General features: G+C 51.2%; 4 protein-coding genes across 4 annotated transcripts; 2 read left to right on the forward strand and 2 right to left on the reverse strand.

Moving 5' to 3' along the window:
• Positions 1 to 40: 40 nt before the first annotated feature.
• Positions 41 to 5,580, reverse strand: CTSA (cathepsin A; the record flags this gene model as incomplete). Its single annotated transcript, XM_080924924.1, has 15 exons — positions 41 to 456; positions 669 to 773; positions 903 to 992; positions 1,554 to 1,629; positions 2,147 to 2,289; positions 2,370 to 2,445; positions 2,543 to 2,634; positions 3,092 to 3,176; positions 3,658 to 3,749; positions 4,067 to 4,222; positions 4,450 to 4,536; positions 4,625 to 4,675; positions 4,946 to 5,057; positions 5,171 to 5,349; positions 5,527 to 5,580. The coding sequence occupies 15 exons, from the start codon at positions 5,578 to 5,580 to the stop codon at positions 373 to 375; spliced, it is 1,482 nt and encodes a 493-aa protein (XP_080781050.1). The 3' UTR covers positions 41 to 372.
• A 349-nt stretch (positions 5,581 to 5,929) lies between these two features.
• Positions 5,930 to 7,962, forward strand: NEURL2 (neuralized E3 ubiquitin protein ligase 2). Its single transcript, XM_080925713.1, has 2 exons — positions 5,930 to 6,693; positions 7,729 to 7,962. The coding sequence occupies exons 1-2, from the start codon at positions 5,952 to 5,954 to the stop codon at positions 7,842 to 7,844; spliced, it is 858 nt and encodes a 285-aa protein (XP_080781839.1). The 5' UTR covers positions 5,930 to 5,951; the 3' UTR covers positions 7,845 to 7,962.
• A 2,069-nt stretch (positions 7,963 to 10,031) lies between these two features.
• On the forward strand, positions 10,032 to 11,073 carry SPATA25 (spermatogenesis associated 25; the record flags this gene model as incomplete). Its single annotated transcript, XM_080925208.1, has 2 exons — positions 10,032 to 10,086; positions 10,454 to 11,073. 2 exons carry the CDS (start codon positions 10,032 to 10,034, stop codon positions 11,071 to 11,073), a joined length of 675 nt encoding a protein of 224 aa, XP_080781334.1.
• A 662-nt stretch (positions 11,074 to 11,735) lies between these two features.
• On the reverse strand, positions 11,736 to 15,264 carry ZSWIM1 (zinc finger SWIM-type containing 1). The gene is made up of 2 exons (XM_080925243.1): positions 15,135 to 15,264; positions 11,736 to 13,811 (listed from the first exon to the last, which is right to left on the reverse strand). The coding sequence occupies exon 2, from the start codon at positions 13,664 to 13,666 to the stop codon at positions 12,299 to 12,301; it is 1,368 nt and encodes a 455-aa protein (XP_080781369.1). The 5' UTR covers positions 13,667 to 13,811; positions 15,135 to 15,264; the 3' UTR covers positions 11,736 to 12,298.
• Between the last annotated feature and the right edge of the window lie 1,043 nt (positions 15,265 to 16,307).

The raw sequence follows: 16,307 nt of genomic DNA on the forward strand, positions 1-16,307 counted from the left end.
CATCAGCCTAGTGGTCCCAGTGCCACAGAGAAGAGCCCAGTTGGAAGCTATACCCGATTTAATTCCATAAACAGTCACTGTCAATTACAACCCATTCACCCCTCTCCTTGGGCTTCTCTTCTTGGGGGTCCTGGGATGGGACATTTCTTTTATGCAGGTCGGGGAGGTCAGGCCACCCTACCATGGCCCGAACAAAGTGCTCACTCCATCCTAGGCTGTCTGAAGTCCTGAGGCCCACGCTGGGATGCACAGGGCTGTAGGAAGTCTGGGCAGTTTTAGAGCAGGACTTGCCCCACGGGGGCATTTCGCATAAAGGAGGACTCCTCTCCATGGAGAGAGGCTGGAAGGGGCTGATCAGGTACCCGGCAGGTATCAGTAAGGCTCCTTGTTCAGGAACCGAGAGAACATGGTGAAAGCAGCTCGGGGTTTGTCCGTGGGGACCATGTGTCCGGCGCCCTAGGGAGCAAAGCTTCATGAGAGATTTGGATCCCCCACACAAATCACCTCTCACTTCCAGGCACTTCCTTCATCCTGAGACCTTAATTCTTCCCTCTTCACCCTTCAAGCTCTCCCGGTGCATTATGGGTGACCCAGAATGAGTGAGGACCAGGAGGTCACGCCACTCCTCCCTCTGGCCCCGGCTGTCCCTCACAAGCTCAGAGTCCTACCTTGATGGTGAGGAAGGTGATGTGTGAGCACTCCTTCACGAAGCCGGCTACCTGTTCTCCGCTCTCCCCGTAGTCCACTAGCCAGGGCCGACGCTGCACCTCCATCTGTCCCATCAGGAAAGACGTTAGCCAGTGGCTCCAACCATCCTTGCTCAAAGCTGCTCAAGACTTCAGGACTCCTCTCCAGGTTTTCCCTCTCCAGGCATACCGCCCAGCCACCAGGCAGCACTTTACCTTCTGGTTGAGGGAATCCACAAACCATTCATCCCCCATGAAGTTGCAGGCCATGTCCACATCGCCATTGTAGAGAAGGATCTGGTATTTCTGGAGTAGGACAATGGGAAAACAGAAATGTGTGTGAGGCCCAGTCTCCCAGCCCTTCCCGGGTTCAAGCTTCAGGGATTCAGAAGCCCAGCAGAGAACAGAAACCTGAAATTCTCACGCTGTGTGCTACATATCCAATATGGACCAACTAGATGCTCTAATATATAAGGAGGAAGATTACGATGCCCCAAATTAGACAGCCTCATTGTGGAGCCCAGACTGGCTTAGAACTGAGGTCTCTCAGTCTCCAGGACTGAGCTTAGAGCTCTTGACTCATCATGGCCGGCTTATTAGGCTCATCTTACAGAAAACACAGCTGAGAGCTCTTCCCAGAGCCAGACGTTGGCACACACTGAGAGATAGCATTGTTATGTGTTCAGAGCCAGCCTGGGCTACGGAACAAGACAGTCTCATAATAATAACAACATAAACCCACAACCAGGGTGTGGTGGAGCAAGCTCTACAGAGACGCCCCGCTCGATGTGTTGTTTCTCTAGAGCCTCCAGCTACAACGGGGTTAAAGATTCCTGAGCTGGGTTGTGCTGTGCTGGGCACACATACCTGTGAGCTGAGCAGCTTCAGGTACTGGGAGTTCATGCTTTGGTAGAGGCGGCGGTACTGTAAATTCACCAAGAAGCTGCCAGGAGCATGACGCAGGATGCAGGGAAAAAAAGAACAGGGAACTGAGGGGGACAGTCAACAGGCCGGACCTTCCAGATTCCCAGCTTTGGATGTATCAGCTCTCTAGGACTTGCTTATCTGAATGGGAGCTGGAGATGTGTGGGCATATTTTTTTTTTTGGCTGATACAGTGATTGGGATACAACGGGTGTTTAGTGTGTTGTGTGTGAATGTAACGGCAGGTAATGATGGAGTGGAAACACTTAACTGAGCCCTAATGAGCTAGGGTTATGTTACTTAGAGGGGCCACAGGATGAACTGGGCAGCTCCAGGTGGCAATGGAGCTGTAGTCGGGACAGTGCCTACTTATCCAATGTCAGAGAAAACTGTCAATCAAGCTGCAGGACATCCTGAGCAACTAATGTTCACCCCCAAATGTTCACACCGCCCCCCTCTGAGAAGCCCTAGTTACAGGACCCGTGAACCCAGCCAAGATGGCGACCTCCTGCACCACGAGTAGCCACAGAAGCTCACTTGCACATGTCCCAGCGGGGCAGCGACTCAGGGATGTGGAGAGCCTTCCGGACATATGGGTTGTTGAGGTAGGTGGAGGGGGCTGTGGTGTTGGTGCAGGGAGGATCCAAGCGTACCTTGTTCCCAGAACGCAGCAGTAGTGCCTGGGGGCATGGGCATGGGGTGAGGGCCTTTAATATCTAATCCATCTACCGCCCCGGGGAAAGCCCATACCCTTGCATACCTCGGGAAATCTCCGCTTGAGCGGCAAGCGAGTGAAGATATTGCCAAAATCCTGGACCACAAATGTGTCCTCATATCTGTCAGAAACAGACAGACAGATGAACAAAAGTGTGGTGGGTGCTGGGCCTCTAGAGGCAGGAGGTATCGGCCCAAAGCACACCCAGCAGCACCTACCTATCACTGCCAGGTACCCCACCAGCACATGGGGCGTAGAGATTGTATATGTTGAGGCCAGATTTGCTCACAATTCGAGACACTTCCAGGAGCTGTGAAGATATCCGCCCTGCTTTTCGGATCCACTCACCCTCGGGATTAAGGCTCTCCTACCTCATCTCCCTCCCGATGCCACCCTTCACCCGCTCTTTTCACCGGTAGAACGCTCACTGGAATTCCAGATCTGGGTCCAGTCCTAACAGGACTATTCCCCGCCATGTGGCTTAAGGGAAGTGGCTTAAACTTTCTTGGCTTCAGTTTCCTCACTTCCCAGAGGAGCCCACAGTATTGGAGGGTTTGGGACAGAAAGCCCATGGGGTGAGCTGGAGCTATATAGTCCAGTCTGTAAAGCGCTTCTCCTACATGCACGAGGCTCTGGGTTCAATCCCCAGGACCACCACAAAGAGAAGCAACGGAGCTAGAGCTAGGTTCCCAAGGAGAGGTTTGTGTGATCCATTTCCCAGGCCTGGGGTGAAAGGGCTGATACCAAAGAGCAGGGCAGAAGCTCACATTGTTCACACACTCTGGGTCTTTGTTGTCATAGAAGTTACACTTGTTCTGAGAACAGCAGTGGGTCTGGAGTGAAGACCAAAGCCTGCGGATCAGAAAGTACTGAGGCTGAGCCGAGAGGCTAGGAGGAATAAAAAGACCTTCCTCCTCTCTCTTCTCAGACCCTGACTCTGGTGGTTGGGAGGAAAGAAGTGTAGGCTACCAAAGCTAATTTCCAAGGATTTGCTCCTTAGTCCATACAAGTAGCCCCAATGTTTTTGAGAGGTTTTTCTATATATCCTGGGCTCAAATCCTAAACTCGCTATGTAGCAAAGGCTGTCCTAAAACTCATGATTTCTGCCTGTTTCCAAGTGCTGGGTTACAGGTGTGTGTCACCATGTCTAGCTTCTTTAGTTTCTTTAAATCCTAGTCTTTTATCCTGGGCCTTTCAGCATCAAAACATTGGGCCAACTCCAGTCCCTACCTGCTCATAAAGCAGAGCAGGAATCCCAGGAGCTGAAGGACAGGTCTGAAATGGCATGACTTGCCCCACCTTAGACATTGCCCAACTGTCCCTCTCCCATTACCTGTTCCCCAGAAGACCGTGGTAGTAGGCAAAGTAAACCAGGGAGTTGTCATTCTGCTCATAGGAGGCAAGTCCATTGCCCACAGCCAGCCCCTGTGAAACACCCAAGGTATTCAGCTCATCTGAAGGTCGAGAGCGAGGGGGACCCTCCCTTGACCTACACGCAGACCTGCAATCTAAGAGCTGAAATCCAGAGTGGTTTGTGGGGGTGGGTGGGTGAGGTCATTCAATCTAAAGAACAGAAATGGCAGCCTGACAGGTAGGAGAGCTTCCTGTAGGAGGAGGCATGCAAGCTGGTAGAGTAGCCAATGGCCAGCTAGTAGCCCGTGAACGAGTGGCTCGGCTGACCTCACAAATCCTAGGTCACAGCATCACAGGTACCTCCCTCCCCTCCTGAAGCTACCCTGCACCTGAAGGTTCATGCTGGGATCCTGCATGACCAGTACAGCCAAGGTGGGGATGTAGATGCCAGCATAGCTCTCTCCCGTCAGGAAAAGTTTGTTGTCCTTGTATTCCGGAAAGAGGCGGAAGAAGTCTTTAAGGGCTTCATAATTGTTCTCAGCCACCTGAAGATGGATGACAGGGGAGTCAGGAGACCTGATGTTTAAGTGCTTCGGAGATAACGAGTCCAACCCATTTTACTTTGTGAAAGAGGAAGTGAGTTGGTTAAGAGTTTACCACAGAGCACATGACAGACAGGGCCAAAAGTGGACTCTGAGGTCATGCTCTCTCCTGAACCAAGCCATCTTGGGGGAAAGAGGGAATGGGGCAGGTGGTCAGGCAACAGGCTCACCTCTGTGTCATTGGTCACATACATCTTGTCATCTGCGTAGGAAAAGCCCACCCCAGCTGGGGACTCAATATACAGCATGTTGGCAATCTAGGGGGAGGAGGGAATGAGCAGAAGAGGGTTCCTCACCCCTTCAAGTACCCACACACCCCCACAAGACCCACAACTCCAAGTGTACCAGGTTCCAAGAATAGGGGTTGTACTCCAAGGTGACACCATCTGGCTGGATCTGAGGAGGAAAGACATATAGTCCCTGTGAGTCCCAGTGAACAGCTGGGTGGAGAGAAAGGGCTTTACGGATTGTCACACTCCGTGAGAGGTACAGAAAGTTAGGCCAAGGGTCAGATAAAACCAAAGAAAACAGAAATGTTAAAAGGTAAGCAAATTCAGGCCACAGGTTCCTTCTACCCTCCCCTTTCCTGCCTTTTCCTTGAGGAGCTGCCTCTTCCCAGTCCCCTGTCCTCTCTTATAGAGGAGAGAGGGGCAGTGGTCAACTCACCAGGAATGGGCCATGCTCTGTAAGCAACCCATCTAGGGAGCTGCAGCCGGGACCCCCATTGAGCCAGAGCACCACAGGGCTGTTCTTAGGGTCGTTCTGTGACTCCACAAACCTAGGAAAGGCACGGGGCAGGATTAGTACAAGTAAGAAGCCCCGTCCAGCCAGGGATCGTTAGAATTCGCCTGCCCAGTTATCATGCCCTTCTGGTGAGCTAGGGTTGAGCACCAGTAATGGAAGTGCTTGGAGTCCGATGCCCTGAGGTAGCCGGAGTACTGCCGGAAAGTGGACTGCTTGGCCAGACCGGGTAGGCAATCGATTTCATCCTGGTCCGGAGCTGCTTCGTCCTGGGACGCCCAGGACAGGAGCAGCAACAAGAGCAGTGGAGACAGTGCGGCTCGGGGCATCTGCGGGAGGAAGCATCGGTGGAAGATGTTTACCAGTTCCCCAGATCCCTTGCGCTTCCGAGCAGCGGTTCCTGGGGAGAAGATAGCGCGCATCTCCGGGGAGGAAAGCCCCCACCCGGGTCCAACTCCCGGCCACAGAGCCACGATCGCTGCCCACCAGTCCCGGCATCTTCGTACCTCGGCTTCCTTGTGTCCTTGCTCTCCAGGAGGAGCCTTGGGACGGGAAGTCATGTGTAGTTCTGGTCACGTGAGCTTCCGAATCACGTGACAGATTCCTCATTGTTTATTTTTTTTAAATCTGTGGGCCTGAGGGTCTGGAGTGGTCAATTACCAGGTCTAAGTGCACAGCCCTGGAGGTTATTAGTCCGGGTGCCAGATATCAGATGATCTTGGTCTTCATAGCAAGGTTTATCAGGCAATTGGGGACCCCTTAATGGTGACATGCCCAGAAAACGGCGCTAGGACCCTCGGGCAGAGCCGGGGAAAGTTAGACAAGGGGGAAATGCCTTACATGGTCCCCACCCCCCCTCCCCGCGGTCACCGTCTGAGCCCGCCGCCCAAAATAGCCCTTGGCATGAGCTGGCCTGCTTCATGGCATAGAGATGGCTGCTCCTTTCAAACCTATAGGGTTCGGTGGCCCACGGAGCCCTGTGTGTCCAGAGCCCCCTCCCACCCGCTTCCACAAAGTGCACGGAGCCAACATCCGCATGGACCCGTCGGGGACGCGAGCCACACGCGTGGAGAGTTTCGCTCACGGTGTGTGCTTCAGTCGCGAGCCCCTGGCACCCGGCCAGGTATTTCTAGTGGAGATAGAGGAAAAAGAGCTGGGCTGGTGCGGGCATCTACGTCTTGGTCTGACCGCGCTGGACCCGGCCACTCTGGCCTCTGTACCCGAGTTTTCACTGCCTGACTTGGTCAGCCTTGGCCACAGTTGGGTCTTCGCTATCACGCGCCACCACAACCGTGTGCCCCGGGAAGATCAACCAGAAGCAGAGGTAGAGGTCCCCAGCGGTCCCCAAGCCCTACTCGTTGAACCCTATTTACGCATCGAGCAGTTTCGAATTCCCCGGGACCGTCTGGTGGGCCGTAGCCGGCCAGGGCTTTATAGCCACCTCCTAGATCAGCTCTATGAACAAAACGTGCTGCCTCCCACAGCGCGCCGTAGTCGCCTGGGTGTTCTCTTCTGCCCCTGTGAGGATGGGACCGCTGACATGCACATCATCATCAACGGGGAGGACATGGGCCCCAGCGCCCGGGGACTGCCAGCTGGTCAGCCCCTCTACGCTGTGGTAGATGTGTTTGCCTCCACCAAGAGTGTGCGCCTGGTTCAACTGGAGTATGGCTGTATGTATCTCACCCCTGGAGTGACCTTTTTTTCAGTATAGGGACAGGCACCTGCTAGGACACCCCCCCCCCCAGCCAGATAGCAAGGCCTTGGACTGTCCAGCCCTAGGTTTTGAAGATGCAAAGTCTGGCTTTACCTTAGGCTTGTGATTTTGCAAACATCACACCTTGCTGTGGGCCTGCCTTGTTGACTGAGACACCCTGCGGGTTCCTTGTGGTTTGAACGGTGTTTCAATAATAGGGTAGGGAGCCTGTGGTTTTTAAATTTTGTCCTGGTAACCAAGTCAGGGTCTCATGCATGCCAGGCCAACACTCTTGCTGTGCTGCAAACCCCAGCCCCTAAGACAGGGATTCTAAAACCAATTATAGACCCGAGGCTTCTTGAGAATTTTGTGCACTTATTTATTTTTGGTTTTCTGAGACCAATTCGCTCTGAAGACAAGGCTGTAAGTAGCCCCCAGGCAGGCTTCATACTTTTGACAATCCTTTCTGCCTCAGCCTGAGGGCTGGGATTAGCCACGAACCACCACATTCAGCTATCAGTTGTGTGTTTTTATTAGAAAAATGTTCTGAGATTTGGATCTAAGGCTTTAGAGCCATCACAAACTTCAGATTGAGTTTTTGGGTTTTTTGTTTGTTTGTTTGTTTGTTTTTGGACTGGGTTTCTCTGAATAGCCTCGGCTCTCCTGAAACTCAGATCGACAACTTTGAACATAAGAGGCCTGGCTCACTGTAGCTCGACGAGCCTTTCTCCTACACCTCTGGTCATGTGTCATGAATTCACTGAGCTGAAATCTGCTGTGGTTGCATAGGCAGAGCAGACAAGGCGGCTGAGTGAAGGGAGGAGGATGTGGGTCTGATCAAAGTCCTCAGAAGGAGGTGTCATGTCAGCTAAAAAAGCAGGTCTGCCACAGGCTGAGCCTGAGAGCAGAAGGTAATTCCCAAGTGGATGGCACATAGGGACCCAGACACAGATGCCAGGTCTAGTGCTAGCTCCCCGAGACCAGTTTGCCTCTGACGGTCATCTCTCCACAGTGCCGTCTCTGCAGACTCTGTGCCGGCTAGTGATCCAGAAGAGTGTGGTACACAGGCTGGCCATTGATAGGCTCCAGCTGCCCAGAGGACTGAAGGATTTCTGCAAGTATGAATGAAGGCCTGTCTGTGGCCACCAGAGCAAACCCTGCCCGCAGAGCAGTGGCTAGTCCGGAGCTGGCCGCACGGCTCAAAATCAGGGCCAGAAATAAATAGAGCTTGTGTTGATGTTCTGAACGCTGGAGGGTTTCCTTGCCTCTGCAGCCTTGTGAGAGGCACTTTTATCGATACCAGGTCAGAAAAAGTATTTTAGAATCCGTCTAGATCAGGGCTTCCCGGCGTGCACACTCCTTTGAGTTATCTGGGACACTCCATGAGTGCCAGCGGGCCTGCCCCTCCCCCTCTCTGTCCTTCCCCCTCAACAGTCTCAGTTGGTTTGTGGTTTGTCAGGGAATTAAACTCAGATATCATGGATTTTTGTTTTGTATTGTTCTAGACAAGGTCTTGCCTGCCGTATTCCGAGATTAAAGGCGTGAGCCTCCTTGACACTTTTTTTTTGTTTGTTTGTTTTTTGTTTTTTTGCTTTTTTTGTAAAAGCCTCTTCAGAGATTCTAATGCGTGATTATTTACCGTTTTTTTTTTTTTTTTTTTTTTTTTTTTGGTTTATTTGAGACCTGTGCTGATCTTGAACTGTGGTAATTTGATCTCAGCAGGAAATGACAGACATGGTCTGTTTCTGGCTTCTGTCTTTTGCAGTACTAGGGACTGAGTTTAGTGCCCTATGTTTGCTAGATGAGCATTGAACCACCAAACCACAGTCCCTATAAAGACAGGGTCTCGATATGTAGCCCGGGCTGCCATGTAACTCACAAAGATCTGCCTGTCTCTACCTCCCGACCGCTGGGATTAAGGTGTGTACTACCTTGTCCTGCTGCCAGATCTCTTGTTACCTTTTTGGACAAAGCTTAAGTTGCTCGCACTGGCCTTAAACCTGGGGCTCTTCTGCCTCAGCTTCCCAGGCACTGAGTTCTAGGCCTGTTCCATCAGGCCTGACTATAATGTCTTCAAGAAGTAAAAAACATTGACACCTAGGTCTGTCCCTGGGATTCCATTAGTTGATCTAAGATGGAGTGGGGCCCTAACACTATTTGAAGCCTCCTAGAGCCTGTGCTGACCACCAATGAATGACCTGGACCAAACATCGCTTTTCAGTGGACAAGAGATGAGAATCTATTTGTCTAAGAACAAATAGCAAAGGAGCATTTATTTGGAGATAGGGAACTTGATCTGTAGATCAGGCTGGCCTCGAACTCAAGAGATCCGCCTGTCTCTGCCTCCTGAGTGCTGCCATTAAAGGTGCGAGCCACCATGCTGACTCCAGAAAATGATTAAAAAAAAAAAAAACAAACAAAACTCGGGGTTACCTGTACCCCGGTTTGCCTTCTGACTAGCTATAAAATGGAGGATGACCTTGCATTTCTGATCCTCCTGTCTCTACCACCTGAGTGCTGGGTTACCGGCCTGTGTCCCATGCTTGGTTTCTGGGTAGCAAGTGATTCACGACCTTGACTCACACAGCACAAGACACAAAAGTGCAGGACTCATTTCTCTGTATGGGTGATCACTAGCCTCCAGGGGCGACTCCTCACACTATCTCAACTCCTGAGCCTGTGGGCAGAGTCACTCCCATTTTACAGATAAAGATACTGAGGAACAAAGCTGTCTAGGTGGAGCCAGGTGTGGCCAGAAACATCTAGAAAGTTGAGACGGGAAGATCAGGGGTTTGAGGCCAGCCACACAAAAGCAAACACAGGCTGGGCATGGTGGTTCCTCACCTGTCGTCCCAGCGAGCAGGAGACTGGCCTGGAACAGGAAGTAGACCATAGGGCTTCCCAGGCCAGCCAGGGCTAAGTAGTTTGATTCTGTTCTCAACAAAACCAAGCAAACAAACCCTGGTACAACAAAAAGCAAAACAAAACATATACAGCGAGAATGTAGTTCAGAGGTAATTTGCTCCTCAGATAAAAAAAGCCCTGAGTTCTAGCCCCAGCACCAGAAAAAAAGCAAGACTAAAACCCACCTGTCTAGGTGGATCCTGACCAAGATAATGACAAAAGCCTGGGACTTCCTGATCCGGGTCCAGCACCCATTTAATCCCCTCCCATTGTGACATGTTATGTTCCATAATGAACAGTTAGTATTGTGAGGTAGGGTCCGGGTGTAAAGGCGGTGGCACTGTAGAAAACTGGAGACGAGGGCAGGAGGAATAGGGCGATTCCCTCACAAACAGGGACTCTGGGGCAGCCATGTCCTACTTCATGTCTCCACAAACTCATCTGGGTCTTCTACCTTCTGGCCAAGGTGAGAGGGGTTACTGGAACTGGGGTAGAGGGACAACAGAGCTTCCCACATGAAGTTGCTTCCTGGCTTTGGGGAGGTGGAGCTTCTGCTGAAAGCTTCTGGGCTGACCCTGGAATCAATCCTCAGGAGATTATATCCAAAAGGCCTTGCCAATTGCTAATCATGCACTTGCTCACCTAAACACTTCCCCATCACTGACAGTATTGGGACTGGCTGGAGTCATGGAAATAAGTAATTGCTTACATTCCCAACCTCTGCCCGTCTTCTTGGCCTCGTTCGGGTTGCCTCTGGCCCCAGGCCCTGCCCCTCAGGGCCTCTTCCTCCAAGAGACCAAGAATAACATTCCATTTCCTTCTTGTCTCTGCAGGTGGGGCTGCTTCTTCGGGTTCGTCCCTTGGCCTCTATAGTCCTGCAGAACCAGTGGTGGTGGTACCTGGTGGATTAGGCCCCCTGAGCCAGAAAGCTGAGCAGGTGGCACCTGCTGCCCAGGCCTGGGGTCCCACCTTGGCAGTGCCTGAAGCCAGGGGCTGCTCTGGGGGTGTTAGCTGGGAGACACCTCGGAGAAAGGAACACAACCGATACTGCCCCAAATTGCCCCCCATGAGGCAGTTTGAGAGCTTAGGCTGGGCAGACCCCTGCTCCAGAAGCAGAGCCCCCTATCTGGGTGGCCCTGGCAGGCCCCGGCCCCTGCTGCTGTGTGGGCTGTCACCTGGGGTTCTGCCAATATCTTCCGAGGCAGGGGGGAAGGAGGCCAGCTCCCAACCTGACATCTGCATCCTTACCCTGGCCATGATGATCGCTGGCATACCTACCGTGCCTGTGCCTGGCCTGCGGGAAGAGGACCTGATCCGGGCAGCTCAAGCTTTCATGATGGCCCATCCAGAGCCAGAGGGAGCTGTGGAGGGGGTGCAGTGGGAGCAGGCACATGCCCATATGGCTCCTGGACAGATGCCTTTAGTGAGATCCAGGAGGGGCTCCTGCTTGTAGTCAGATGAAATAGCATGAGATACATAGGGCGGCTTCTCCGTATGGTTTTTGGGCGGATAAGGTTGGGAATGACTCTGGCTGGGATGGGAAGAGGGTGTGGGTAACTGAGCCACCCTGACAAATCGCACTGCTTTGTTAGGACCATCCTGCAGGCAGTTCTTCATACCACTGCAGATCTGAGTCAAGGTACTACATAGGAAGACCTACTGGGAGAGTAGAGAAAAGTCTCTTCTTTAAAGTCCTAAACATTATGAATTTTCCTCTTGCCTCATGCCCCAGCTTGCTGAAGGGAGACTGTAGGCAAATGATGGCTGAGCAAACAGAAACCCATTCTTCTTTACTCTAACCAATCCTGTGAGGATGCCCATCTTACAGATAAGCTGAAGCTTAGAAAGCGCTTTTTATTGAGAGTCATACTGCTAGTAAAGGCAGAAGCAGGCCTGAAGGCTACGCAGGTAAAACAAAAACAGCATCAACACTCACAGGGACACCACTGGGTCAAGTCTCTTCCTTTCATGTCAAGAGAGGACCACACAGACTGCAGGATAAGTGTGGGGACACAACATTCATTTTATTGATCACAGGGTGGGACAGGAAAACTGGGAAGCTTGGCAGCCCCACCAAAGTAGCCTTTCCCTTTGTGGGAAGAACCCAGAGCCAGTGTCAGGGGAATCACATCCATCATGTCTGAGCAGGAGTTACCAACACAGAACCTTCAGCCTCAGCACCTACTAGTTCTCTTAAGGAATCACCTGTTTCCAGAAATTTCTTGAGCTACTTATGAAACCATTTTTCCTTATGAAAAAGTTGTTAAAACTGAAGTAGGAATGCACAACAGAGATTGTATTTGGCCATCAACGCCTACAATATTAACTACTGAGCCCTGAACAGAAAAGACTTCTGTCCTACGGAGCTTTCACATTCTAGACAAGAGGCTGGAGCAGACTTCAAAGCATAGTGTGTGTAGAGGGAAGTGAATATTCATATGTACATGAACGTTTCAGGGCACAAACACAAGTTGGGCCTACTGACACAGGCTTATAATCCTCCTTACTCAGCAGTTAGGAGGCTCACAAGTTCAAAGCCAGCCTGTCTGCAGAGTGAGTTCAAGAGTAGCCTGTGAGAGGTTATCTCAGAATAAGAAATAAAAAGAGGCAGTAGGAGAGCGCCTTGACACGTGCTCCGCTCTGCCTCAGCTCCCAGTACTGGGTGTGCACGTGTGTGCCTAGAGCTGCACCTGCTCATACGGGCCGATCCAGCTGTCCGCTAGTTCCCGGAGGGTGCTGTAGCGGCGCTCGAACTCCTCCTCGCTGCAGTGCTGTAAGAGCCGACCTACCTCCTCAGTGAGGAGAGTCACAGCCAGGTGCTTGTCCAGGCTGGCACTCCACTTACTGCCCAGGATACTGTCTAGACTGTTGGCACAGCCTGAGGTCCACTGAGCCTGCAGCATGTCGGGTTGGAGCACCTGCTGGCGGGCACTGAGCATGGCCAGGATGTGGCGGCAGGGCAGGTGGAAGGCTTGGTTAAAGTAGCAGCTGCAGCTGGCAGGGGACTGGGGCTGTACATTGTGCGTGTCCTCCAGAATCTGTATGTTCATTTTTTCTGAGCCAGAGCCAATGAGGTGCATGGACTTCTGGACTACGGCGAGCTCACCTAAGCAGAGTTGGGCAGCTGGCCCTGTGCAGATGGCATTGAGGGAGTGCTGGATGCGGGCTTCTACCAACTGTTCTGTGTTGGGGTTCTCTGGGCTAGCATTGGAAGGAGTGTGACTGTCCTGTGGACTCTCCGCCAAGCTGAGGCTTGCTTTGTCTGAAGGATTTTGTTGCATGTATCGGAACACAGATGCCATGCCCTGTTTCTCAAACGGGGTGGTGCCAAAACACTGACTGAGGATGTGGGCTGTGACCTCCAGGCTCTGGAAGTATCGGTTGCTCTGGGCTCGGCTCCTCCAGCGGTGGGCCAGCCAGATGCGGTCATTGAGCAGCCAGTGTGAGTGGAGCTCAGACAGCCTGTTGGGGGGGATGCAGTTATTCAGGAGTGTGGACAGCTTCCTCAGGTTGCTAGCTGTGGCCGAGCACATTGTGCTCTGCAGAGAGGACAGAAGCACACTTTGGACAGACTGCTCCAGGGATAGTTGATAGAATTTACCCTGGAGGAACTTACAGATGTGGAAGGCTGAGAGCAAGACCTCAGCAGTGGGGAATTCCATGGTCAGGGTGGGCAGCAGGAGGAAGTGAGGATCCACCAGAATGGTATTGACTCTCTCCCATGCTGGGTTAAACTTTTTGAACACCTGGAACATCTGGGCCAGGCCTCTGGCATCTTCATTGGTAGGAATGGCAAAGTACACTGCCCGGGCAAGAGGACCCTCAATCTGTACCCGAGGTCCATCCACCAGAAAGGTGTATAACACCTTGCCTCTTGGGTTATAGGTCCGGTGTATAAATAAGACCTCAGGGAAATGAGCAAAGAGGTCTTGCATGAAGCAACTTTGGTAGTTGAAGGCATCTAGCTGAGGAGTCTTGCTAATCTGGTGCAGCACAGGTGGGCTGGTATCCTTAATAAGCAGACCGTTCATCATTGTGAGAGCCATGGAGTGCTGGGAAGAGTCTAAAGCCCAGGCTAGGATCCCTCCTCTGCAGGACTGCTGTCAGTCAAGGAAGCATTACGTTTCTCAAATGCCAGGTAATCTGATGCTTGAAGCTAGACTGTAGTTTTAGATACTGTTTTAGATGAGCCTAGGAAAAGGAAGAGACACTTAAAGAGAGAAGGGACCTGAGTTTTCAACTCTTTTTTTCTGGACAATATTTCAAGATCAATATCAAACACTATATATCTTCTAGGGGCAGATATACATCAAGTACATAAGGACACATTGGATGATCATAGAAATCACAAAGATGAGAAAGAGTATGTTGGAGAAGGCAGGGCACATTAGCTAAAGTGTCCATAGGGGAGTCCCCTGGATATGAGACATAAATAACAAGCCAGCCATAAAAACATGGTTCCCAGAGACTAAAAAGGGCAGGAAGTCACGTGCAGTGGTATATACTTGTGATCCAAGCTACCTAACAGGCTGGGGCAGAAGGACCACCAGGCCAAGCTTCCCCGGGATCAGCTTAAGACCAGCATAGGCAATTTAGGGAGAACCTGTCACTGATACACAAAAACAACCACACACTCTCACATATACTAAAATCCCAAACCAACCAAACAGAAGGACTTAGGGGTTGGGTGTGGCCACAAACACCTGGAATCCCAACACTCAGGAGGTGGAGGCAGTAGGGTCAGCTCAAGGTCATTTTAGACTACAGGGGACCATAGCTCACTGACAATCTAGGTGATTGAAAACATGGTCAATCCTAGCACTTGGGAGGCAGAAGCAGGCCGAGCTCTGTGAGTTCTAGGCCAGCCAGGGCTGTTAGGAATAACCCTGACTCAAAACACAAAACAAATTCCCCTATGACATGTGGCCCTTATTGCTTACTGAAGGATTCTGCTGTGTGGCCCTGACCTGTCCACAGCCCACAGCAATCCTCACCTCAGATTCAGGCATGCATCACCTCATTTAGTTATCTTTTTAAAAAGATCATTCTAAATATTTTTGTATATCCTTTCTGTTCACAAATTCCTATAATCCTTGCTCTTTATTTTGGTCTATTTTGGGAAATAGATTCCCAACACCTGGTATGTACCAGGGGAAAAAAACCAACCGCCCAGAACTTGCTGTGAAATATTGGGAAAACCAAGTGGCCTTCTCTGAAATTCAATTCCTTTCACTATAAAAAGGGGCTAAGGTGTGTGTAGCTTCTCCTGCGTCTACATATATCCCGATTGGCTGTAATGCTTTATGCAAATATTTCCCACTTGGCTTCATTTACTGTCCCCATTTCACAGACCAAAGATTCAGGTTCAAAGTCACATGAGAGACTGAGGTACAAAGACATAGGCTAATGTCCACCATTACGACAGCTGGAAGCCGAGTCTTTGGCTCCAGATGCTGATGGCATCCTAGAGTCCCAAAATACGGACCAGGAAGGGAAGGCGGCCTCTGACCTCACCTGAGTTCGGGTGGGGGATGCGGAAGGCCGAGGTTCGTGTTCAAGCCCAGCGGAGCCGAATCCCAGCTTCCACTGGTGGAAGCTGTATGCACTAATCGTTGCGACCCGGCTTCACGCCTCCACCGCTGAGACCGTTCACGCACGCCCAGACGCGGCAGCCATTTCTCCCACTGGGCCCGCCTCCGACTGACTGACGTCCAGCCTCACCAATCACCACACCAGCTTCTCAATGACTCAGACCAAAGGAGCTCGCTGTGGAACTTGGGAGCTACGGACCAATCCTGGACTGGCAGCTCGAGGACGGACTGTTGCCGGGGTTACTGGGGGCTCGGCCAGAAATAACCAATGAGAGCTTGTGGAAGGACGTTGACGCCGCCCGAGGGCGAAGCCTCCCTTCCGTTTAGGGGGCTGGAAAGGCGGCACCTTTTAAAGGCCAAAATAAAATAAAGTAAAATAAAATAAAATAAAGAGCAGTGTTTTATTCGGAAACATTTAGTTTGTCAGGTATCGAGCTGTCAAGCTCTGAAGATACAGATCGATGGGAAAAGGTACAAATGTACTTCATTCTTTGCCTTAGGGAGAAATGGTTATTCAGGACCTGAGATTAAGATCAAGAGTTTGAAGCTAGTTCAGGCAACCTAGTAAGACCAGGTCTTAAAACAGCTGGCTGTGGCGTCAGACTATTTCATCCCAAGCACTGGGGATGCAGAAGCCCCTGGACTACAGGTTCCAGGCCAGACCTCTCTCGAAAATTAAACAATTTAAATTAGTAATTTGTCCACAGCATCCCAGCAAATGTCTTTCGGTAAAATCTAGAATTTAGGTCTCTCTTCCCGCCTGGTCCACAAGTCCCTTTCCTGAAGAGAATGAACAAGACAACCTAATTTCTGTGTTGCAGGCTTAGTTGGTAAGAAGAGGGCAGAGTAAGTGGTGCTACATTATTAAGCCTCTGAATGTCAAGCACCATACCCCATTGGACTGTACTCATTTCCTTCAATATGAGAACATTTGAGGTTGCTAGCCCTAGCCAGGCCTACATGAGGCCCTGTCTCAAAAAACACAAAAGTGAAACAAAAACAAAAACCGACTTTATTAGTGTGAATAAAAATACATAACAGGTATTTTAAAAGAGCAGCAACAGTGGACAATCAAGGTTACCCTCCTCCCCTCTGT

The sequence above is a fragment of the Micromys minutus genome, assembly GCF_963924665.1.
Source record: "Micromys minutus genome assembly, chromosome: 11".
NCBI lineage: Eukaryota > Metazoa > Chordata > Mammalia > Rodentia > Muridae > Micromys > Micromys minutus.

Excerpts from the sequence above, each read along its gene's own strand:
- NEURL2 (XM_080925713.1), top strand. The coding sequence starts at position 5,952 with ATGGCTGCTCCTTTCAAACCTATAGGGTTCGGTGGCCCACGGAGCCCT. Across the intron at positions 6,694-7,728 it reads GGTTCAACTGGAGTATGGCT|TGCCGTCTCTGCAGACTCTG; the intron begins GTATGTATCTCA and ends ATCTCTCCACAG.
- ZSWIM1 (XM_080925243.1), bottom strand. The coding sequence starts at position 13,666 with ATGGCTCTCACAATGATGAACGGTCTGCTTATTAAGGATACCAGCCCA.